The sequence below is a fragment of the Eleutherodactylus coqui genome, chromosome 5 (genome assembly GCF_035609145.1).
Source record: "Eleutherodactylus coqui strain aEleCoq1 chromosome 5, aEleCoq1.hap1, whole genome shotgun sequence".
In the NCBI taxonomy this organism is placed as follows: Eukaryota; Metazoa; Chordata; class Amphibia; order Anura; family Eleutherodactylidae; genus Eleutherodactylus; species Eleutherodactylus coqui.
This window is the reverse complement of record NC_089841.1, coordinates 2,103,666-2,129,660: the sequence shown is the minus strand read 5'-3', so window position 1 is coordinate 2,129,660 and position 25,995 is coordinate 2,103,666. Positions and strand designations below refer to the sequence as shown.

At 46.5% G+C, this 25,995-nt stretch overlaps 1 protein-coding gene across 4 annotated transcripts in view; it reads right to left on the bottom strand.

Moving 5' to 3' along the window:
• Positions 1-16,262: 16,262 nt before the first annotated feature.
• Positions 16,263-25,995, bottom strand: part of LOC136627259 (oocyte zinc finger protein XlCOF7.1-like) — an 80,366-nt gene continuing 70,633 nt past the window's right edge. For all 4 annotated transcript variants that reach the window (XM_066602194.1, XM_066602197.1, XM_066602198.1 and 1 more), the window contains one exon: positions 16,263-18,606. In XM_066602194.1, coding sequence (XP_066458291.1) covers positions 17,183-18,606 — 1,424 coding nt within the window. In that variant the 3' untranslated portion in view covers positions 16,263-17,182. The remainder of the gene's footprint in view (positions 18,607-25,995) is intronic.

Below are 25,995 nucleotides of genomic sequence, written 5' to 3'. Positions count from 1 at the left end.
ATTTGATATATTATGTATGACAAATAACCAGGGCAAGTTCCTGCAGGAGGGACGAGCCTTGGTAACTGAAGTAACAGATTGCCATGGGTTAATTGCACATATGTTTTTAATTCACAATCTTCACTAAGCCTTTTTAAGGTCTGTATAACAGCTTTGTTAGTCAGAGGTGAACAAGGTTTCATAACCGAAACGCGTTCTCTGTATCATTCAAGCACCAAAAGAAAATAAAAAGCAAGTTTTTCCACAATAAGCTGTATTCCTGTAAATGGATTGTTTTGCGTTTAATCAGAGCCAGAAGTAGCCGGATGGCAACAGCTTGTGAGTATACTTGCTTGCGGAACTGAGGTGTGCAGCACATGAAGATAAGGTGGGACTTTTGCTTTTTGCTTCTGACAAGTTTAATAGAAGCCACTGCTGTGTCTATGGAGGTTGTAACCCCCTTACACAGGCCATTGGAAGGTCTGTAGGTGCGGCCTCTAAATTCTGGATTATTGGACATTTCTGGAACGACATAAAATTCCTTTTATAGGTTTATAAGAGTGGAGGTCATTCCAGCAGATTAGGAGCCCAGCAAGTAATTGGGTGATGAGCATCCTGAGTAATACCATTGTAGTAATGCCTCCAGATATCTACATTGTGTGTAGGGATGGGGCATACAGATGGCTTCCATTAAATAAAACAAGGGTGTATATTCAGCGGTTATATAGACCAAAAGCCAAATGGTTATGTGAATGTATGATAAATAGAGATGAGCGAGCACGCTCGGTTAGGGCAGTTACTCAAGTGAGCATCGTTCTTCTCGAGTAACTGCATACTCGTCCGAGCAGATTCGGGGAGGTGGCGGTAGGGAGCAGGAGAGAGTGTGAGAGAGATCCCCCCCCCCCCCCCGCTCACCCCTCAGAATCTGCTCGGACGAGTATGCAGTTACTCGAGAAGAACGATGCTCGCTCGAGTAACTGCCTTAACCGAGCGTGCTCGCTCATCTCTGATGATAAACAGGGGAAGCTGCAGAGCTGGACGGATTAAACACAGGATAATTAGGAACTATTCACGCTATGTTCAGCTATTATTGTTCTGTTTTATCATATATGTATATCTTCAAAATCATTTTCCATTACATTAGTGCAGAGATTCCTCCACGGCTTTGGGGTTAGCAGCCCCACTTCTAGTTCCTCTTAGCTATGCTTGTACATATTTTTAGCGTCTTCATTGCAGCTCTAGTATTCTGTCCATGAATTTAGAAGTTCAGGATGAGCAGTGTTAGAGATTAGTCTAGAACTAATAGAGCTGTGGTGCATTTACTTTTGGTTGTCTTTGTACAAGTCCACACAGATCTTCCCGGAGAGCCTCGTGTGGTGCAAAAACGCAGTCCTAAGCTCTTGCTCGTGACCTGAAGGTTACAAGTGCAATCCTGCGTGCTTCAGGTAGTCGGCCCAAGGTTGACCTAGTCTTCCATCTATAAAATGGCAAGCCACCCGCAAAAACGGTCTGCTTGCATCAGGAGACTTTGCCCACCTTAGATCTCCACCAGACTCACACCAAGAATGTAACTCTGGTAACATACTACATGGACTCTCGTTAACGGAGGTATGGCTGCTAACTTGGTTACATCTGGATTGGGTATGATATTTTCTCTGTTGCTTAGATTGCAGGAACAAGTCTCTGAGACGATGAAGAAAAAAAAATGAACCACACTGACGTGGTCTGGGAAGATAAAACGCTCCACACCATGATGATACCCCTGAGCCATGAGCTAAACCATTGTTATGAGGAGGTACTGTGTACTTCTGTTTGATTTGCCCAAGGGCTCAACACTGCTGTGACCTGGTTTGTGTGGGCTGCATGGTATGCCCCATTGTAGTGCAAATATATTTGGCTATTTGTAGTCCACCATTTTGTATCTTATTGTAATACAAGCCTATATAAAATGGCTATTTAGGTTCCTTTATCCTCCATTTTGTATCTTAAATCTGAAATGCTATGAACACTCATGTGAACTTTAAACCTGTTTGATGTAGGCTTAGTTATCCAAAACAGTGTTAATTGAATCAACTATAATTACCAGAACAATGCTAATTGCATCAATTACAATTCCGTTTCTATAGGTTTGTTGAAACTCTGTTCATATACATTGTATCAGCATGAATCTGTTGAGTCTTGTTAATCCTGTGATACCATCATCATTGTCTAGGGAATTGAGTTGTTGATTCTGAACCTTTCATCAATCAAGCTGGCTACTTCAGATGTGGTGGTGGTGCTGGGGGTCTCAGATTGATAGCATCTTGGTTGCAGAGCTTGGAGCAGATGGCAGATGACTAAGCAAGTTATAGTGTATATAATAGGAGGCAAATTGTAAGAGATCAGAAGCATCTTGTACTGGGGGAGAAGATGATCTCTTACAGTGTTGGTCCATGAAACCCGTCTGCTTCTCACTGGGGCTTCTCCAGGCAAAAGTCTTTAAAGAAGGCTCCTATTACCGGATGCAGTTTGTAAGCATGTCCTTGTAAGTCTTTTGTATTGTAAAGTGTTTACGTGTTATCATGTGCTGAATGTATTTTACCTGTAGAGAATCATTATAAACATCTACATAATATATCACCTGTTTTATGTCACTTTACTTTATTATTATCATTTATTCATTTGTATTAATAACTTGTGTTGTATCAACCCACCTGTCCTTCTTTAAAGCCCTATCCGAACTTGTTGTCTTTCAGTTGGCAAAACACCCTGTTACAATCCGGACCAACTGGTCCATGTACCCATGTCCTCCTCACTGCGAGCCAGTCCAAACTTCAGAGCTAGCTATTTTAATTAATTGATACCAGTAATATGATGTTACTTAATGGTAGGGATTAGAGATGAGCGAGCACCAAAATGCTCGGGTGCTCGAGTCAAGCTTTTTGAAACGCTCGAGAGCTTGTTTCAAGTAATGAACCCCATTGAAGTCAATGGGAGACTCGAGCATTTTTCAAAGTGACCCATGCTCCGCATAGGGGAGGGTGTGTGAATCACCTAAAAACATCAGAAAGTGATTTAAACACCACAGAAATGGACAGGGAATAGCACGAGCAGCATGCATGGCTGCATCTGAGTCTCCCAGGTCGCACTATCAAGCCAAATTGGGGGCAAGAGCCTGGTGGTCACTCCCCTAACAATTTAGTTGGGCCAGCCCATAATCAGCAAGGCACACGCGCTGGCACATCTTAGCTAAGCACCACACTACCTGCAACCAAGGACAATCACTGCCTGCGGGTGACACCGCTGCCTCTTCTCCTGGGTTACATGCTGGCATTGCTGTCCAACCCCCCGCACGATCCTGCGTCCACAGTGTACTCAAATTTTTCCCAGCGCAGCGTTCAGCTGCCCTCATGCCACACGCTCGCTTCATAGCCACACCACCCTCATGTATATTTATAAGTGCATATTGGATGAGGAGGAACCGGAGACACACACTGCAGAGGGTTGGCAGGGCCTGGCAGTGACCCTCTTTGAAATTGATATCCCACTATGTTGATGAGATTTGATGATAAATTAACGTATGATCAGAATTCTAATCCAATGCCACCTCTGTGACAATATTGTCAGGAGCCACAAACGTGGCCATAAAGAGGACTCAGATGCCAGTACTTCTACCCATCTCCACAATTCAGCAACGCATTCTAAAACCAAAGATTGGTTTGAAGCAGGGGGTGTCGCAAAAGTAACCACCACAGGTATACAGTGACCCTGTGAAAGTCTCATGAAATCACTAACGCTTCCTGTGAACGCTCCAATCCAGTATCTCAGATAACTGTGGTAAAACAAGAGCTAATACGTGCCAACCAGCCCTGACCCCCAGGGATGCGTGCGTTTATCAGACCCAAACCAAACCGGCTGTTTACCACTCAGGGTATTTTATGTCAGCTTAAATCCAAAAACAGACAGTGTACAATGAGTTCTCTCTTGCTATACAGTGCTGATCTGAATTCCAATGCCCATGCCACCTCCATCACAAAATTCTCAGGAGCCACAAATGTGGCCATAAAGGGGCCTCAGATGCCAGTACGTCTAACCATCTCTACAATTCAGCAACGCATTTTAAAACCAAAGATTTCTTTTAAGCAGGAGGTGTCACAAATGTTGCCACCACAGGTCTACAGTGAAACTGTCAATGTCTCATGACATCAGTTACGCTTCCTTTGATCGCTACAAGGACAGTGGGACACATGAAGAAATTTGAGTGGCCAAAGCAGGACAATTCATTCTGTCTGGGTGTCAGATAGCTGGACACTGCGCTCGGATACATTTGTGGACTCTGTGGGTGTATGATGCTGAAACCAGCATGTTTGCTGAACTGTAGTGGTGAAGCTCTTCAAAATTGGTGGCAAGAACCTGGAGGCGGCCCTCCGAAAAAATTGTTTTGACGGAGGCTGGAGGCAGCCCTGGTAAAAAAAAAAATTGTTTTTAAAGAGCCTATGGGGCCCTCTAAAGAATTGGCTGTTTAGCATACTGACATGCTGGTTTAGGAGGAGGAGGAGGATCAGAGAAGGATAGACCAAGCTACTTCTATCAACGGGACACTCACTTGGGCCTATTATGCAGATGCTTCCAGCAAAAAACAAATAAAAAAAAGAAAAATTAGAGGGGTTTTGTTAGTTCCTATCTAGTCTGTGTACATCAGTAGCAGTATACTGTATAGAAACGGTAACAGTATGCAGTATACAGCAGGGATGCTTGTGGATGCTTTGTGCGCACTACTGGTCCCAGGCAGCCAAACTGATGATGCACAAAAGTGGAGTTGTAGTCCTATAAAGAAGTGTTGGGTTCCAATAATTCCAATCCCATGCCACCTCCGTCACAAAATTTCATGAGCCACAAACGTGGGCATAAAGGGGACTCAGATGCCAGTACTTCTACACATCTCCACAATTTAACAACCCATTCTACAACAAAACATTTTTTTACCCAAAGTGCAGGTGAACCCCTGAAACATTTGTGTACCAAGAGTATAGGCGAACCCAAGAAACAATTGCTTTACCAAAAGTATAGGCGAACCCCTGAAAAATTTATTTACCAAGAGTATAGGCGAACCCCTTAAAAATTTGTGTACCATTGGTGGCCAAGCCTGCAGAGTGTGAGGATGCACTGTCTCTGTGCTCCAGAGCCATAAAAGATTTTTAACATATTTTGGCATTCCCAGGCAAGCAGTTGTTCCTCACTCTAGCCTAAACATCCTCCCTGCAGCACGAGGATTATTTTGAGAGGCTTCTCAAGGGAATCGACCGAGGAAGATCATCGGGGCCTAGCATCCTGCACGGAGCCACAGCCTAGATTCCAGCACCGATCGGGGAAGCAGTGCGCAGACGCGGCTCTCCAAGCGGCCAGAGGACACAAGCGGACCTTCCACAGAGAACCTCCGAGAGCGGTGGGGACGAAGAGGAATCGGAGAGAGTCCTACGAACACCCGGCGACAGCGAGAGGTGCCGGCACAGTCGGACCAGCGAATGGAAGCGGAGGAGCAGGAGCACCCGACACGGAGGAATCCCGCAACCACAACAAAGGACAGTGAGTACTGGGTCCCCAGAGAGCCCACATTCACATCGACCTACACCATCAGAGCCCCGGTTGCAGCGGTAACATCTCACCTCCCGGCTGGTTCCCTCCGGACCTGCTTTCCCACCAGAACTCGCCGCCATTCCCCCCCCCCCAGCTCCATAACTGAAAGAGAGAGGAGAGGAGCCATCTTAACATAAAGACTTTGCCTGTCTTAGGGGAAAGATTCCTGAGGGCTTAGCCCTAATTTTTTCGGATCTGGCTCACCCAGATCCACAATATAAGCAATTTTTTGGGACTGCAGAGTGTAAGTCTGCTCTTACCACAACCTTATAATTTTTCCTGTGCGCCATCGCAACACCACTTATCCACAAGTAGTTGTACGCCCATACAGATGGCTGATTGAACCCCTATAGTGTGAGGGGAGGTGCCTCTCAGCCCACAGTGCACGAAACACCTTAAGACCACCATACTCCAAGGTTTACCCTGCAAATAATTACAACCCTGCTCAGACGTATCGATAGAATAAAATGTTTAAAGGCACAAGGGAACGGAGCTGCGAGCTGCCAGAGACACCAAGAAGACAAACAAATCAAGTAGACATGCAGAAATTCCTTTAAAAAAAAAAGCTTGCAATCTCCTGGCGCTCTTGCAAAACCACTTCCATCACAAAATGTACCAGACCCTGTGTCCCAAGACTCAGAGCCAGATAGCGAAATGGAAGAGGACGAATGTGACCTCAGTGCTCAAATCTCTAAATCCTTTCTACAGAAAGCTCTTATTAAAGTGACTGAACCAATAATGTTAGAGCTGGCTGACATCAAATCTGAATTACAACAAATCGGCCACAGGGTGGAGGACCTAGAGGAATCATGCTCCGCCATTATCAAACATGCAAAAGCCACCTCACAAGTAATGGAGACCCACCGCTCATATCTGGACAGGGCCCTCACACTAATCGAAGACCAAGAGAACCGTAGCAGACGCTGGAATATACGAATAAAAGGTCTCCCCGAGTGCTGGGCAGCGGAGTCCCTACGCAAAGTTGCTGGCGAGATATTCACAGAGCTTCTGGGAGAAGAACGGGCCGCACAAACCGAAATAGAGAGAATCCATAGAGCCATCAGACCCAAACCCAAAGCAGAAGAACCACCAAGAGATGCTATTTGCGGCCTACTCTCTTACATAGACACAAATGCTATACTAAATACCGCAAGAGCTCGCCAACCGCTTAAATATAGTGACTCCCCAATTCAACTATTCCAGGACATTGCACCTTCTACTTTAGCGAAAAGGCGCCTGCTGCGACCACTCCTAGAAGTGCTAAAATCAAAAGGAATTCAATACGCCTGGTTATTCCCATTTGGTCTGGTAATCAACGACTCAGGACGCAGATTGACAGTCAGAACCCCGGAGGACCTCAGCACGATCTGGCAACACCTGAAAATCGACCCAATTGAAATACCCTCCTGGCTACCTACTCAATACGACCTAGACATCCCTCCCTTACCAGAGGGAGAACCTTGGAAACTAACCTAGAAGTTCAAATCTCCTAAAAGCAAGAAATACGCCTCCAAACATGTGCCTTAAGGCAATCAAATTTGATCTTACCACATCGAAAAATATGTCCGGGGGGATAGCGCACCTGACCTACTAGAGAGAGGCAATGTTACGAGACTTTTTGAGTTATTGATTTAAACCTTCACCCACCCACCGCCGGGTACGGCTGTGACACAGAGACTTCTTTCAGCACATAGAATGCCTACAAGGAGACTTTAACTCGACAGGAGATCACACATCGTCACCATTTCATAGAGACGAAAGGAGCTTCCAGTTTGCGGAGGCATCTTCAAGAATCCCGAGTGCCGCTGAAGGAGGGCCTTAGTCATGCTGCACACCTAGCCAGCGGAGAACTGGACTTTCAGGCCAAGATAAACCGTGCCTGGGAGAGGTGGGAACCGGGGTGGGTTGGGGACCCGGGGGTCGTACGGGGGTCGACCTCTCACACTAGAAACTCTTCTCCAGGCGGTCAGACAAAATCCGGAGATCAAAGGCTTGGAAATCGGAGACGAATGCATACAATCCGCAGCGTTCGCTGACGATGTGCTCTCCCTCATCACAAATCCCACACAAGGCCTCACCAACCTGAATCCCCTACTAGATCTCTATGGCAGTTATACTGAACATCTCCTTACCACCGCATAGAGTAGCGGAGATAAAGAAATCCTCCCCATATTCCTGGGCAGAGCAATACATAGATTACCTAGGCATTAAGATTACAAATAACCTAACAAAACTGTACGAGAGCAATCTGGGACCCTTACTAACAGAAATATCCTCACTCCTAACCACATATAATCTCCCTATAATCTCTTGGTTCGGGAGAAAAAATTTAATCAAAACATACATTCTACCCAAGATCCTCTATAAACTGCAAATGCTGCCAATTCATATCCCCAAATCCTTTTTCAAAAGAATCAGCACCTTACTCACATCTTTCTTCTGGAAATACAAACGCCCTAGATTAGTTTACAAACTAATGTCGAGAAGGAGACATTGTGGTGGTGTGGGCCTCCCTGATGTACTTGGATATTACAAGGCAATCAACCTAAATAGATGGCTTGAACTAATGTCCCCGTTAAAAAACCACAAACTGAGGAAAATTTCGGAAGCGAACTATGGGATTAACTTCCAGAGGGACATGAGGCTCCCTAGACCTAAAATTTACTGGGCTAAGGACTTCAACATCTTGCTGAGGGGCATCTGCGAGACCTGGGACTCCCTATCACATGCATTAGCACCCTACCCCCCCATCACCCAGTACACCCTTAAGTTTGCTACCGTATACCATGAAGAAACCTAAGACCTGGATCCCAGAGAATCTCTGGAACATTTTCGAAGGCCTAACAATCCGCGACCTACAATCCAACATTCACAAAGACCCGGAATCCATAATAAACACTTTAACACCACAAAAAAAGCTACAGGATCTACATATAGCGCACATAGTGAACGCATTCTCAAACTTTAAACTGGAACACCCCTCCTCAAGACCATCGACAGACTTTGAAAAATTAATGAGTACCCAAAATAAAGAACACAGGAAAATCTGTTCCCTAACCAAAAACTTTCCAACACCCAGAACCTTGGTTAGACCAACATATATTTCATCATGGGAAAAAGAGCTGGACACAAAAATCTCTGATGCTGAACTTAAAATAATATTTGAATCATCCTATGGGGTTTCCCAGTGCGTCCGTCTACAGGAAAATCACTACAAACTCTTATCCAGATGGTACAAAACCCCTGAATGGCTCTTCAATTATAAACTGTCAGACACAGACAGTTGCTGGAGATGCCCGGAAGACACGGGCTCCTACCTGCATATTTGGTGGAACTGTAAGAAAATTGATAAAGTAATCACAATAATATTTAAAAAAACATTTCAACTCACTCCGGATATGGTAATACTAAGCAGACCAAACAAGTCATTCAACCCCAGGAAAGACAAACTGGTCTCTTTCATGATAGCGGCAGCAAAAACACTAATCCCCCTCCACTGGGGGAGCTCAACACCCCCATCTATAAAGTTGTGGAAAACAAAGATTAATCAAATTCATCAATTCGAAGAGATTCTCAGTTGGTCGAACTCGACATATACTTCATTCCTAGAGATTTGGTCTCCCTGGGTAAACTATTGGGCAAATTCCATAACAGACCCCTGACCCCACTAGGGAGAAGATTACTTGATGGGGGGAGAAAGCCCCTAGTTAACCTCTAGTTAACCTCTGGTCAACATAGATTAACTGGCTATTTCACACACATTACTTCATACCACACCCACACACCTGGTGACTAAAAACACCCCCATCCCATCTCACCCCATCCCTCTCCACAACCCACCCATATTCCTATATCCCCAGCCCTCCCCCCTCCCCCACCACATCCCCATATCAACTATGATTTTAAGCAAACTTTTCAAATCCATAGACAGAACGACACATCGCTCTACCTCGCCGAGCTCCTATGGCTCTCACGGGTTTGACCCGTCCTGAGTAGCTACAAGTCAATCACTCTCTCGGGTGGCTGTCCCTCTGTTCTCCCCCGGCAGAGGGACGGAGACCCACCTATCTACTCTAGAGTGCCCCTGCTTAGACAGGACACCATGTAAAACCGGAGAGAGAAAATAAGAGCACACAGATAATGGGCACACACATGGGAGTGCGGAGCAGTGAGAGGAAGCAAACGTGGCTGATGAGAGATCAGCTCTTAGCTAGTCAGCACAAGTGTACCACCCCCCCCTCCACCCCTTTTCCCTTTCTTCCCTTGTTACTATTCTGTTAACAACTTTTTAGTTTTAGGTGCATGATCTACATTCACGGGGGGATCGCCCCCGCCCACTCTGAACCAGAGAATAAAGCCTCCAAGCCCATGTGCCGGGTTTAGGGGGCGGACGTGGTCAACCATTTGATTTAACCATTATGTTCGCATCAAAAGCGTAATTTCTAAGCATTTGATTTGCACTGCTCAATGTTAGCCGTTAACCGGCAAAATGCTCTTATTATATTGTCATTGCATATGTTAAAGAAAAACTTGATTTGTTAAAAAAAAAAAATGTGTGTACCAAGAGTATAGGCGAACCCCAGAAACAATTGCTTTACCAAGACTATAGGTGAACCCCTTAAAAATTTGTGTTCCAAGAGTATAGGTGAACCCCTTAAAAATTTGTGTTCCAAGAGTATAGGCGAACCCCTGAAAATTTGTGTTCCAAGAATATAGGTGAACCCCAGAAACAATTGCTTTACCAAGACTATAGGTGAACCCCTTAAAAATTCATGTACCAAGAGTATAGGTGAACCCCAGAAACAATTGCTTTACTAAGAGTATTGGTGAAGCCCTTAAAAATGTGTGTTCCAAGAGTATAGCCGAACCACTGAAAATTTTGTTGACCAAGACTATAGGCGAACCCCTTAAAAATTCGTGTACCAAGAGTATAGGCAAAGCCCATGAAAAATTTGTGTTCCAAGAGTATAGGCGAACCCCTGAAAATTTTGTTGACCAAGAGTATAGGCGAACCCCTGAAAATTTGTTGACCAAGAGTATAGGCGAAATTTGTGTTCCAAGAGTATAGGTGAACCCCTTAAAAATTCATGCACCAAGATTATAGGCGAAGCCCATGAAAATTTTGTATTCCAAGAGTATAGGCAAACCCCTGAAACAATTACTTTACCAAGAAAATAGACGAACCCCTGAAAAATGTGTTTACTAAGAGTATAGGCGAAACCCTAAAAAATTTGTTTAGTATGAGTATAGGCGAACCCCGGAAAAATTTGTGTACCAAGAGTATAGGTGTTCCCCCTGAAAAATTTGTTTACCCAGAGTGCAGGTGAACCCCTGAAATTTTTTTTAAACATAGAGCTTGTACTTGCTTAATTTGCTAACAGAGCCTGGAGGAAGCCCTCTGAAAAAAATAGCTTTTACAGAGCCTTTTGGCCCTTTGAAGAATTGGCTGTTCCGCGTGCTGACAAGCTGGATTAGAAGGAGAAGAAAGATCAAAGAAGGATAGACCAAGCTACTTCTCCCCTTTTTTGGGGGTAACATAGTAACATAATAACATAGTTCGTAAAACTGAATGAAGACAATGTCCATCTAGTCCAGCCTGTTTATCCTCCTGTGTTGATCCAGAGGAAGGCAAAAAAAAAACAAGAGCACAAGCCAATTAGCCCTTTTGGGGGAAAAATTCCTTCCCGACTCCCTAATGGCAATCAGACTGTTCCCTGGATCAACCCCTAATAGTTCCTACCTGCCTATATACCCGGATTAACAATTAACCTAAGATTTATATCCTGTAATATCCTTCCTCTCCAGAAAGACATCAAGTCCCTCTTAAACTCCTCTATGGGTTCTGCCATCACCACGTCCTCAGGCAGAGAGTTCCACAGTCTCACTGCTCTTACAGTAAAGAACCCCCTTCTATGTTGGTGATGAGACCTGCTTTCCTCTAGCCGTAGCGGATGCCCTCTTGTTACCGTCGCAGTCCTGGGTATAAACAGATCCTGGCAGAGATCCTTGTATTGTCCCCTCATGGATTTATACAGTTATTTGGTCGCTCCTTAGTCGTCTTTTTTCCGGGGTGAATAATCCCAGTTTTGGTGCCTCTCTGGGTATTCCAGTCCCTTCATTACATGTATTAGTTTAGTCGCCCTTCTTTGTACCCCTCCAGTACTGTAACATCTTTCCTGAGCCCCGGTGACCAGAATTGTACGCAGTATTCCATGTGAGGCCTGACAAGTGCCTTATATAGTGGGAGGATAATGTTCTCATCCCTCGCCCCTATACCTCTTTTACTGCACCCCAAGGCTTTATTAAGTCTGAAAGCTCGCTGTAACATAATGTAATTTTGTTAGCCATTAAAAGGTCTCATATCTACAGGAAGAGACATGGCACTCCAGAGAACAAATATGGCACTCTGGGGTGAGGCATGGAACCCCAGAGACAGAGTCATGGCAACCCAGAGAGGCATGGCTCATCAGGAAGAGACATGGCACTCCAGAGAACAAATATGGCACTCTGGGGTGAGGCATGGAACCCCAGAGACAGAGTCATGGCAACCCAGGGAGGCATGGCTCATCAGGAAGAGATATGGCACACCAGGGAGAGACATAGTACCATAGTATGTTAGGCTGAATGAAGACAATGTCCATCCAGTTCAGCCCGTTTCAGCCCCTTCCTTGTTGGTCCAGAGGAAGGCAAAAACCCCAAAAGGCAGAAGCCAATTAGCCCATTTGGGGGAAAATTCCTTCCCGACCCCACAATGGCAATCAGAATAATCCCTGGATTAATGTTTGATAGTTCCTACCTAAATGAAAGACCCAGACAACACACCCCGCTGGTCACCTAATGTCTGTATCCAGTAATATCCTTCCTCTCCAGAAATACATCAAGTCCCTCTTACACTCCTCTATGGATCCTGCCATCACCACGTTCTCAGGCAGAGAGTTCCACAGTCTCACTGCTCTTACAGTAAAGAACCCCCTCCTGTGTTGGTGATGAAACCTGCTTTCCTCTAATCGTAGCGGATGTCCTCTTGTTACCGATGCAGTCCTGGGTATAAACAGATCCTGGCAGAGATCCTTGTATCGTCCCCTCATGTATTTATACAGTTATTTGGTCGCCCCTTAGCTGTCTTTTTTCCGGGGTGAATAATCCCAGTTTTGGTGCCTCTCTGGGTATTTCAGTCCGTTCATTCCATGTATTAGCTTAGTCGCTCTTCTTTGAACCCCCTCCCATTCCGTAACATCTTTCTTGAGCCCCGGTGACCAGAACTGTGCGCAGTATTCCATGTGAGGCCTGACAAGTGCCTTATATAGTGGGGGGATAATGTTCTCGTCCTTCGCCCCTATACCTCTTTTACTGCACCCCAATACTTTATTTGCCTTTGCAGCAGCTGACTGGCATTGGTTACTCCAGTTTAGTCTACAATCCACTAGTACCCCCAGGTCTTTTTCCATATCACTTTTCCCTAGCAGTACCACATTTAGTGTATATTGGTAACATCCATTTTTGCTGCCCATATGCAGAACCTTACATTTATCAACATTGAACTTCATTTGCCATTTTTCCCCCCAAGCCCCCGGCTTATCCAGGTCTGTTTGTAGCTGTACCTTGTCCTCCGTTGCATTAATTATATTGTATAATTTTATGTCATCTGCAAATATTGAAATTTTGCTGTGCAGCCCCTCTATCAGGTTATTGATAAATATGTTGAACAGAGTGGGCCCTAATACTGAACCCTGTGGCCCCCGCTAGCGACTGTGGTCCAATCAGAGTACGCACCATTTATTACCACCCTCTGCTTTCTATCATTGAGCCAATTTTTTACCCACTTACACACGTTTTCACCCAATCCGAGCTGTCTCATTTTGTATATTAGCCTATTATGTGGCACGGTGTTAAAGGCTTTAGAGAAGTCCAGATATACGAGATCAATAGATTCTCCCTGGTCCAGCCTAGAGCTTACTTCATCATAGAAACTGATCAGATTTGTCTGACATGAGCGACATGAATCCATGCTGGTGAGGAGTTATTCCCTCGTTCTCCTTGAGGTGCTCATCGATGGCGTCTCTCAGAATCGCCTCGAAAATTTTTCCCGTTACTGAAGTGAGACTTACCAGCCTGTAGTTACCAGGCTCACTTTTGGTCCCCTTTTTGTAAATTGGAACCACGTTGGCAATGCGCCAATCCAATGTACAACACCGGTCTTGATAGTGTCTAGAAATTTTAGGTATAGCGGCCTAGCTAACTCATCACTTAGTTCCCTTAGTACCCTTGGGTATATTCCATCTGGGCCTGGTGATTTATCGATTTTAATCTTCTTTAATCGGTTCTGCACTTCCCCTTGCGTTAGGTATGACATATTTTGCGAGGGGTTTATTTTATTCCCCTGTATCTCGTGTGGCATTTCCTTTTCGTTTGTGAATACGCTTGAAAAGAAACTATTTAGAGGGTGATAGATGGTGCATGGTTCTCCTGTACCAGCTTAAAGAATCTTTATGTTAAGCTGCTTTCCACCAAGGGAGAAGTCTGGGGAAATCCAGCCTTTGTTCATCTTAATAAGTGTAAGCTTGTCGGCGCTGTCAGTTGACAGGTGGGTACGCTTGTGCATGATAATCCCCCCAGCACCACCAAACACCCTCTCTGATAACACGCTAGCAGCAGGGCAGGCCAGCACCTCCAAGGCGTACAGCACAAGTTCATGCCACGTGTCCAGCTTTGACACTCAATAGTTGTATGTAGCAGAGGGATCACGGAGGATGTTGGTACGGTCGGCTATGTACTCCCTTACCATCTTTTTACACTGCTCCCTCCTAGTCAGCCTAGACTGGGCAGTGGTGATACAATCTTGCTGGGGTGCCATAAAACTGGCAAAGACCTTGGAGAGTGTTCCCCTGCCTGTGCTGGACATGCTTCCTGTTCCCCTCATCTCCCCTGCTAGTTGGCCCACAGAACTACATCCTCTACCACTAGCATTGTCAGATGGGAAGTTTAGTATCAGCTTTTCCACCAGGGCCTTGTGGTATTGTACTCTCGTACTCCTTTCCTCTTCAGGAATGAGAGTCGAAAGGTTCTCCTTATACCGCGGGTCGAGAAGGGCAAACACCCAGTATTCCCTGTCGGCCAGAATGTGTCTAACGCGAGGGTCACGGGAAAGGCAGCTTAACATGAAGCCAGCCATGTGTCCCAGTACGCAACACATCGCTGTCTTCACTAGGAGGATGACTCTCAGTCTCATCCTCCTCCTCTTCAGCCCATACACGCTGAACTGATGTGAGGGATGTAGCACGGGTACCATCTGCAGTGTGGGCAGTGGTATTCCACCTCCTCCTCCAATACGCGCTGAGAAATAGACATGAGGGTAGTCTGGCTATCAAGCGACGTATTGTCATCCCCCATTTCCTGTTCTATCCGCAATGCATCGGCCTTAATGCTTAGCAGCGACCTGCTCAGCAGACAAAGCAGCGGGATGGTTACACTGATAATGGCCGCATTTCCGCTCACCATTTGTGTTGACTCCTCAAAGTTTCTTAACACCTGACAGATGTCAGACATCCATGCCCACTCCTCTGTGAAGAAGAGTATGTGTGTGGAGGAATAAAGGAAGAAGTTTTACTGCATCACTGTCTGCTGCCACAGAATTTTCCTTCTTGAAGTGTGGAGGCTGACTACCACTCCGACAGGCATGTTGCAGCTGGTATTTGACAATGGCTCTACGCTGCTCGTAAACTCTGGCCAACATGTGCAAAGTTGAATTCCAGTGCGTGGGGACGTCACACAGCAGTCGGTAAACTGGCAGCTGGAAGCGCTGTTGAAGTGTCCAGAACCGTGGCAGCATCTGTGGTGGACTTTCTGAAATGTGCGCACACGCGACGCACCTTGCTGAGCAGCTTAGACAAATTGGGGTAGTTTTTCAGAAAGCGCTGAACCACCAGATTGAACACATGGGACAAGCATGGCACGTGTGTTAGTCTGCCAAGCTGCAGAGCCGCCAGCAGGTTGCGCCCATTGTCACACACGACCATGCCTGGTTGGAAGTTCAGCGGCGAAAGCTCCATCAAACCCTGTAACAGTTCTTGGGCAGTGTGCCTCATGTCACCTAAGCTATCAACTGAAGGCGACGTGCTCACAGATGGTAATTGAAAGGTGGAGGAGGAGGTGGGGGTGGGGGGGGTTGGAGGAGGTGGCATAATAAGCCGGAGAAACCATGACCAAGATAAGACCCTCAGTGTGGGTAGCAAACAGGGTCAGACTCTGTCCCAGCCGCCACCAGGTTAACCCAATGTGCCATCAGGGAGATGTAGTGTCCCTGCCCACCAGCACTTGTCCACATGTCGGTGGTTAAGTGGACCTTCCCAGTAACCGCGTTGGTCAGGGCACGGTTGATATTCCTAGATACATGCTGGCGTAGGGCGGGGATGGCACAGAGGGAAAAATAGTGGCAACTGGGGACCGAGTAGAGTGGGGTGGGCGCCGCCATGAGGTTGCGGAAAGCCTCATTTTCGACCACACTATATGGCACCCCATATCTCCAGGCTCAGTAGTTTGCTTATATGCACATTTAGCAACTGTGCATGTGGGTGGGTGGCAACATATTTGCCTGCTGCCTGTAGAACATAGGCGTTATCATGTAGGGGGGATAAACACAGAAAATGACATATTGTATCGCATTAATATCAGCGTGTACAAAAAAAGCTTTATTTATTCCATTAAACAGCGACGTTGCGGCTGGTCACGGACTAATGACATACACTTAAATAGTAGTCCATAAGTAATGGACCACAAATCCCAGATGTGCCACCACCCCCACAAGAGAGTTTACACATAAATCACCTGCACTCAGCACAACCCGCATGGGAGCTTTATTAACGAACATATTTACATATAAGGTATATTAATTAACATATAAACAGAAGATCGGAATATGTAGTGTAGCCTCCAATGCCATGCCACCATCCACCAGCGTCCGTGGTCCCTGTGGTGTGCGGGATCTCATGGTCAATGTGAAATCCATCCGTGACGTCATTTGATGTATACGGCGCATGTGCGGGTCTTGTTTAGGGCCCGCAAGATCTTGGGTTGCCGTCAGTCCATGATGTAATTTCACGAGGAGAGTGCAGGCAGCCAGCCACTCTTATCATCTGTTGGACAAGACTGCTGCCGTACGCATCAAATGTCATGGATGGCTAACAGGATGACCATGAGATGGCAATGGAGGCCACACCAGATTCTCTGATCTTCTGTTTATATGTAAATATGTTAACCATATACCTCACATGTGGTTGTACTGAGTGCAGGTGATTTGTATCCGCCACGTCTCAAGCTGGATCAGGGACTCCCGATGCTCCGGATTCCAGCCATGAGCAGCTACGCTGGCATCCCCACAAATTAAGTTTGCGGCTTTGGCTGCTTGACTAGGCCGCAAACCTCTGCGGCATCAGATCAGGACATGAGACAACTTAAAATGCGCGTTTTCACTCAGGGATGGCTGTTGAGATGGTTGTGGAGGTGTCTGAGGAAGCAGGAGGCCCAATGGCAAGAGATAAGGAATTTGCCTTATCAGAGCTCTCCTGCTGCGCGTCCGCTGCTGATGACATCACGGCACCGCCCCTTTTGTGTGAACTTTTTGATGTCGCAGTAAATGTGCTTTGCGATTAAAACATTTCTCACATTCTGGACAAAAAAATGGCTTCTCTCCTGTGTGAACTCTCCTATGTCTAACAAGGGTTGATTTAGTTACAAAACATTTCCCACATTCTGAACAAGAAAACGGCTTCTCCCCTGTGTGGCTTCTCTGATGTGCAACAAGGTCTGATTTCCATGCAAAACATTTTTCACATTTTGAACAAAAAAACGGTTTTTCCCCGGTGTGGCTTCTCTGATGTGCAATAAGATCTGATTTCAATGCAAAACATTTTCCACATTCTAAACAAAAAAATGGCTTTTCGCCTGTGTGACTTCTCTGATGCTGAACTAACTGTGATTTCTGTGCAAAACATTTCCCACATTCTGAACATAAAAATGGCTTCTCTCCTGTGTGAATTCTCTGATGTGTAATAAGTTTTGATTTCTGAGTAAAACATTTCCCACATTCTGGACATAAAAATGGTTGATCTCCTGTGTGAATTCTCTTATGATCAACAAAGGCAGATTTCACTGCAAAACATTTCCCACATTCTGTACAGAAAAACGGCTTCTCTCCTGTGTGAATTCTCTGATGTGCAACAAGGTCTGATTTAACTATAAAACCTTTCCCACATTCTGAACAAGAAAAAGTCTTCTCTCCTGTGTGAATTCTCTGATGTTTAACAAGGTCTGATTTAGCTGCAAAACATTTCCCACATTCTGAACAAGAAAACGGCTTCTCTCCTGTGTGACTTCTCTGATGTGCAACAAGGTGTGATTTCCATGCAAAACATTTCCCACATTCTGAACAAGAAAACGGCTTCTCTCCTGTGTGAGTTCTTTGATGTGTAACAAGGACTGATTTCCCTGCAAAGCATTTCCCATATTCTCTACATAAAAATGCCTTCTCTCCTGTGTGAATTCTCTGATGTGAAACAAGTTTTGATTTCTGGGCAAAACATTTCCCACATTCTGAACAGGGAAACGGCTTCTCCCCTGTGTGACTTCTCTGATGTGCAACTAGGTATGATTTCCATGGAAAACATTTCCCACATTCTGGACATGAATACGGCTTCTCCCCTGTGTGACTTCTCTGATGTGTAACAAGATGTGATTGAACACGTTTTGCATGTTCTTTACATGAATACGGTCTCTCCCCTGTGTGGGCTCCTTGATGTTCTCCCCTTCTGTGACGTGGATTCTGCTTATGAGCCTGTGATGAATCAGTAGATCGGATTTGTATAAGAGGGGCAGATGATGGATGTTTGCTGTGAAGGGCTGTGGAGATATCTGGGATAATGGCAGGTTCTTCATATGTATCTTCAGTGATACCACAATCCTCTGCTTTACAATCTGCAGATACCAGACGTCCCTCTGAGCTCCTGATACCGTCATCTGCCAAGGAGAACACTTATTATTTAATACTACAGACCGTAAAAATGATACTGATATTTTATAACATTTCCATACAAATAACAAGTCATGTAGACAAATGTAATCATCATCTAAGGGTGCCTTTACACATGATGACGGTCGCCAGAGTAATCCCTCAAAAGAGCCATTACGGACAACTGTTGGCCCATGTAACCATGAGTGCTGACAGAGCGAGTGAGAATCGCCCACCCGTAGAAGTCGCTTGGTTTGCAGCTCACTTATAGACCCAGCGATTGTCAGTGCAGAAAACATCACCAAAAACTGCATACGTGAATCGGGACGTACAAGTAACTAGTTCTGGTTTCCATCAGTAACATGGGGGTCCTAGTGGGGCTGAAAAGGGTCATAAAAAGGAACTTGCAGCAGAGTCCTCCACAAGCCTCCGGTTCCGGTCCCCAAGCTACAGAAATAGTATATTCCATACAGATGGAGTTCGGCCATTTCTGCAGCAAGATTAGTTTCTGGTTTTCCATAAAGAACTCTCAGAAAATCTTCCCTGAAGCCGGATGTCAGTAACACGGGGTGTACAGCAAATATATAGCTGCTCATCCATAAACAGCTTAGGACATACAATAATTCTATACGCTGCCACATCAGACCAGGGTGAGGCTGGGGGCAGGGAGGCATGTGCCACCCGAGCTGGCCCCCCGCACGTTAATGGCCATTTAGTTGGCCCCCACTCTTAAAGATATGGAGGCACCTGCCGCTACTCGTGCCAAAAGCCTTATTCACGGTACTGCTCTCTCTCACAGGCTGACAGAATGATCTCTCTCCTCCCTCCCCGGTTTCAGCACTCACTGTAGTCTGACTGACCGGGCCGAGGGATAGAAGCGAGGTCACACTGTGAGTCTGTGAGAGAGTGCACAGTGGAGGATGGTGGAGGCAATGAAGGATGATGGGGACTGTTGGGGGACAGTGGAGCATGATGGGGGCTGTTGGGGGGACAGTGGAGCATGATGGGCACTGTTGGGGGACAGTGGAGCATGATGGGGACTGTTGGGGGACAGTGGAGTATGATGGGGACTGTTGGGGGACAGTGGAGCATAATGGGAACTGTTGGGGGACAGTGGAGTATGATGGGGACTGTTGGGGGACAGTGGAGCATGATGGATGCTGTTGGAGGACAGTGGAGGATGATGGGTGCTGTTGGAGGACAGTAGAGGATGATGGGGGCTGTTGGGGGACAGTGTAGGATAATAGTAGCTGTTTGGGTACATTGATGATGGTTGGGGGTGTTTGGGGGATGATCAGGACTGTTTACAGGACCTTGGAGGATGATGGGAGTTGTTTGGGGACATGGGAGGGTGATGAAGCCACTTGGAGATGGACATGATGTGGTATGATAGTATTTCGTGTTGAAAGCTTCATCTGGGTCACAATACTAATTGATACCACAGAGTGGGGGTCACATAATTAATTGGAGCATCAGAGGGAGTCACATTACTGAGGCCCCAGCAGGGCGCAATATTCCATATCCCAGGTGACAGCACATGGGGAATGGGGGGTGGGGGGGCACCACAGTGGGCATATTATTAGGGGGACACTGAGAGGTTAACTAGGGGATGCAGCAGCCGCTTGATGGGGGGAGTGCACTGAAGCAGTTTTGGCTGCAACAAATCTTAGTGGTCGGCTGGGCCCAGAGAGAAGAACAGATTATATATTATACCAGTGGGGGGAGGGGCATTCTGAGTTTTGCTCTGGGGGCTCCATGGGTTCTTTGTATGCCCCTGCTTCTACTTGCAGCCTGCTCACTCCATAGTTCCCTGACATGTTTGAAGTTCTGGTCAGTAGACCTGCAGTCGTTATGGGACACTTCTGTAAAATGTGCCGTTTATGCGCTCGTCTGGAACTGGTCATTGAAAGAGGAAATACAATTCCTGGTTCTGTATAAGTGCACAGAGCTTGGCTCTGGTGCTGTATTAATGTACTGAGCTTGGTGCTGGTATTGCATCTATGTACATCACTAAGCTTGGTTCTAGTGCTGTAACTATGTTATGACTTTGGTTCTGGTGCTGTAATTATGTTATGACCTTGGTTCTGGTGCTGTAATTATGCTATGACCTTGGGTCTGGTGCTGTAATTATGCTATGACCTTGGATCTAGTGCTGTAATTATGTCATGACTCTGGTTCCAGTGCTGTAATGGTGGTATGACCTTGGTTCTGGTGCTGTATGTATGCTATGACCTTGGTTCTGGTGCTGTAATTATGTTATGACCTTGGTTCAGGTGCTGTAATTATGTTATGACCATGGTTCTGTAATTATGCTCTGACTTTGGTTCTGGTTCTGTAATTATGTGATGGCTTTGGTTCTGGTGGTGTATGTATGTTATGACCTTGGTTCTGGTCCTGTTATCATGCAATGACCTTGGTTCTGGTGGTGTATGTATGCTATGACCTTGGTTCTGGTGGTTTATGTATGTTATGACCTTGGTTCTGGTGCTGTAATTATGTTATGACCATGGTTCTGTAATTATGCTCTGACTTTGGTTCTGGTGCTGTATGTATGCTATGACCTTGGTTCCGGTGCTGTATTTGTGTATTAAGGTTGGTTCTGGATAAACAGGGATACAAGGACACGATGTGGCTGGTCACACACAACCCGACCATGCTCACCAACTGTGGCCAGTAGCCATGTAATTATGCCAGTATTTTAGTGGCCAACTGCACCTTGTGTTTCCACCCTTAGGGTGCGTTCACACATGGCAGATTTTGATGCAGGTCCACACCAAGATCTGCAGGGAAATCCCCAATATATGGTGTGGATTTTGCTGAGATCTGCAGCTGATTTCACCCCTTGGATTGAAGCAGTGACATTTGATGCAGATCAGCATCTAGATCCGCACCAGTGCTGGAGGCTGAAACGTGGGAGTTGTTGTGGATTCTCCTCAGCAGAAACATGTGAACGCACCCTGATGTTGGGCCGCTACTCATGGGCCTGTGATTTCTGCCCCCCAGCCCCTGACCATTACACAGAGCGGCCATGAGATATACTGGTGACCGATATACTGAGATTAATGGGAACCCCAGGGGATGGGTGGGGGAGGGGGAGCAGAGCAACCTGTCACTGACCACTGGGGAAGCTCCTTAGAGGGATCCAACCCTCCCGAGATACGATTACTACTGCTAGTGTGCAGAGTGCTGGCGATCGCTGACGTGGCTTAGGACACATTGATGTCTTTATTGACAGGCAGGAAGCAGCCAGCGGTCAGCCGGGCCTCTGTAACCATTTATCCTGCCCTGATGGCGGTCCTGGGGGCATGGCCTAGCGAGCAAGGTAACCAGACGAGCTCAGGAGAGCTCCATCCTTGGGCCTAAAGAATCATCTGTCATCCTGCTTCTGCTGGACCTGGTGCTGCCTATCCTCAGCCCACATCATTCTCTCCTGCCACCGGGGATCATTTAGAGACCTTATAAGGTCTTACCAGTGACTGAGCTGTGGCCTGGTAAGATATCTTAGACTTAAAAGTCCTCGGGTCCTCGAGGTCAATCACCGGCACTCGGAGAGCCCACCTTAAGTCCCCCTGCCCACCTGTCATCCATTTTGTGTGTAGTTATATTACATTGGTAATTCTTCAGCTGCCCCTCCACCATCTACTCCTGCCTGACACTCATCACATGTAGAAGGGCCATTGTCCCACCTTCCCTGGAGAAGAGTTGTGATGCGATAACTCCCTCCCCCTGTGATGTGATGACTTCCTCTGTGATGTGATGACTCCCTCCCCTGTGATGTGATGACTCCCTCCCTCTGTGATGTGATGACTCCCTCCCCCTGTGATGTGATGACTCCCTCCCCCTGTGATGTGATGACTCCCTCCCCCTGTGATGTGATGACTCCCTCCCCCAGTGATGTGATGACTCCCTCCCCCAGTGATGTGATGACTCCCTCCCCCAGTGATGTGATGACTCCCTCCCCCAGTGATGTGATGACTCCCTCCCTCTGTGATGACTCCCTCCCTCTGTGATGACTCCCTCCCTCTGTGATGACTCCCTCCCTCTGTGATGACTCCCTCCCTCTGTGATGACTCCCTCCCTCTGTGATGACTCCCTCCCTCTGTGATGACTCCCTCCCTCTGTGATGACTCCCTCCCTCTGTGATGACTCTCTCCCTCTGTGATGACTCTCTCCCTCTGTGATGACTCTCTCCCTCTGTGATGACTCTCTCCCTCTGTGATGACTCTCTCCCTCTGTGATGACTCCCTCCCTCTGTGATGACTCCCTCCCTCTGTGATGACTCCCTCCCTCTGTGATGTGATAACTCACCCCCGTGATGTGATGACTCCCTCCCCCTGTGATGTGATGACTCCCTCCCCCTGTGATGTGATGACTCCCTCCCCCAGTGATGTGATGACTCCCTCCCCCTGTGATGTGATGACACCCTCCCTTCCATCACCGATGTCTGTTGGTGTAGGACTAGCATGAGTACCCCACATTGTGTGACCGCGCACTTGTTAATGAAGGCTTAATGAATCCCTCACCCAGCTTCTCGCAGACCTTGTGGAGCCAGGATGTATATTTAGGTAAAACCTTTTAATAACGACTATTAGTTGTGTAACGGACTTGTAATGATATACACCCTGCACCGGCTACATGCAGGAATTCTGGGAGGTGGTAAATAAAAGTACCAGAGGGCTCCCCGTTATATTATAACAGCTCTGACCGGGGGACGCCTTCACTTCTGGCTATAGTAACATAGTAACATAGTATGTAAGGCCGAATGAAGACAATGTCCATCTAGTCCAGCCTGTCTATCCTCCTGTGTTGATCAAGAGGAAGGCAAAAAACCCCAAGGGCAGAAGCCAATTAGCCCTTATGGGGGAAAAATTCCTTCCCGACTCCCTAATGGCAATCAGACTGTTCCCTGGATCAACCCCTAATAGTTCCTACCTGCCTGTATACCCGGATTAACAATTAACCTAATATTTATATCCTGTGATATCCTTCTTCTCCAGAAAGCTCTCCTATACCTAATATATACTGTCGGGGCGAGTGAAGGGGCGAAAACCCAGTGAATACCTCGAATCACTACTCCGGGGCTTCTACGGCTCCGACTCCATCTCAGACCTCTTCTGTGTGGAGCACGCACATCGTATTCTGACTAAACCCCAACCTGCGGGGGCGCCACAGCGCCCATTTATAGCCAAGCTCATGAACTACAGGGATAGAGATAAAGTGCTGGAACTGAACCAGAAGAGGGATCCCCTGAAAGTACAAGGTCAACATGTGAGAATCTTCCCCGACTATACCCCAGAGGTGCAGAAGCGTCGCCAGAAGTTCACAGAGGCAAAGAGTCTCCTACACTCCAAACAGCTGGACTATGCAAGGCTGTTCCCGGCTAAACTAAAGGTGATCAGCGACAACCAGGCTCATTACTTTGATAGACCGGAGGATGTGATCACCTGGTTGGAGCGACAATAGATCCGGAGTGCCCTGTGACAGTTTAAAGGGACTGAGCTGTGGAGATGAGTATGGATGCTTCCTACTGTCACCATGGACAATGCTGCCTGCCTTTACGGAGGGGAGACAGATTCTCCTGGGGGGGGGGGGGGGGGGGGGGATATGTGATTGTTTGTTACACTAAGTTACAACTCACTCATGCTGTACCATAACTGCATTGATGTAACTGCTAGTAAAGGCCCATTTACACGGAGTGATGATCACTCAGAAATATTGCTAAAAAGCGATCGCTTGAGCAATAATCCTTGCATCTAAACGCACGCCATTGTGCACGTTTTGCGCACTGCTAGTTGATCGTTAAATTCAGTCCAACCTAAAAATCATCATTCAGCCTTATTAGCAGTTCTCCACGGGGGGGACTAAGGAGCTGAAAGCTGATAAGAGCCCTCTGGCTATTAACTGCTTTCAGGGAAGGCTGCATTTGCACACTTAATTGCTCTTTAGGTAGCTGAGTAGCTGCTTAATAGTTTATGCAAAATGATGGCTCAAAGCTGTCACTCAAACTATCATTTGAGCGATCTTTGAGTGATCAGCGCTCCGTGTAAATGGGCCTTTACTGTTTAGTGCCTCTCCTCTCTTCCGGTTCTTGCCCATTTTACCCCAAGTACAAATTTAGGCCTGTATATCAATAATGCTGTAAGCTCTGCTGGGCCTCCTGGCCTTGGGAGCAGGATTCCTCCATGGCTGAATGAACCCTTTCTCTGCACCAAGCCCCTGGGCAGATCACACAATATGCATCCATACAGTCATAAGTCTGTCATACTGATTTGGGTGTTGACAGTGAGGGGGGGGGGGGGTCTTTTTTCCTCTTAGTTCTGTCTTTTCTGTAGGCTTGCTTTCTTTCTATCTTTTAGGAGTTGTGCGGTGGGCCTACGCCCCCCTTTTCTTGACTTGATTTATATCAGTCTTTAGATGGGTTGGATGGGGAGGGAAATTGATGTTTATGCACAGACTGATTTTCAGGTTCGACCCACGACACAACAATGATACAACGTTATGCAAGTGCCTTGTGCTGCTGTGGCCTTTCCGAGTTTCCCCTTAATTCCCAATGGCTGATAAACGTAAACTGATCTTCTGTAACGTTAAGAGACATTATTTCTACAGTAAAGAGAGCTTTAGTGTTTAGTTTCCTTAAAAATGACTCCCCCAAAATCCTCTTGTTGCAGGAGACGCGCCTACAGGGTTCTAGGGCTATGGCACTCAAACGAGCATTTGTTGGCTCAGCCTACCACGCCATATACTAGATGTGTGACAATCCTGGTGGACAATCCTGGTGGCTAAATCTATGCCATTTACCTTTGACAGGCTACACATTGACCTTAATGGCTGTTTCCTTACAATGCAGGGCTTCTTCAACGGACAATTCCTAACCTGATGGTGGTCCTCCACATTGTATATTCTGTTAGCCAGATCTTTGTCTCCACATTCTATATTCCTAGAATCATAGAATAGCAGAGGTGGAAGGAACCTCCAGAGTCATCGGGTCCAACCCCCTGCTCAGTGCTGGATCACTAAATGATCCCAAACAGATATTCGTCCAGTCTTTGTTTGAACACTTCCATTGAAGGAGAACTCCCCACCTTCCGTGACAACCTGTTCCACTCATTGATCCCCCTTACTGTCTAATATCTAATCTGTGTCTCCTCCCTTTCAGTTTCATCCCATTGCTTCTAGTCTTTCCTTCTACAGATGAGAATAGGGCTGATCCCTCTGCACTGTGACAGCCCTTCAGATATTTGTAGACCGCTATTAAGTCTCCTCTCAGCCTTCTCTTCTGCTAAACATTCCCAGATCCTTTAACCGTTCCTCATAGGACATGATTTGCAGACCGCTCACCATCTTGGTAATTCTTCTCTGAGCTTGCTTCAGTTTGTCTGTCTTTTTTAAAGTGGGGT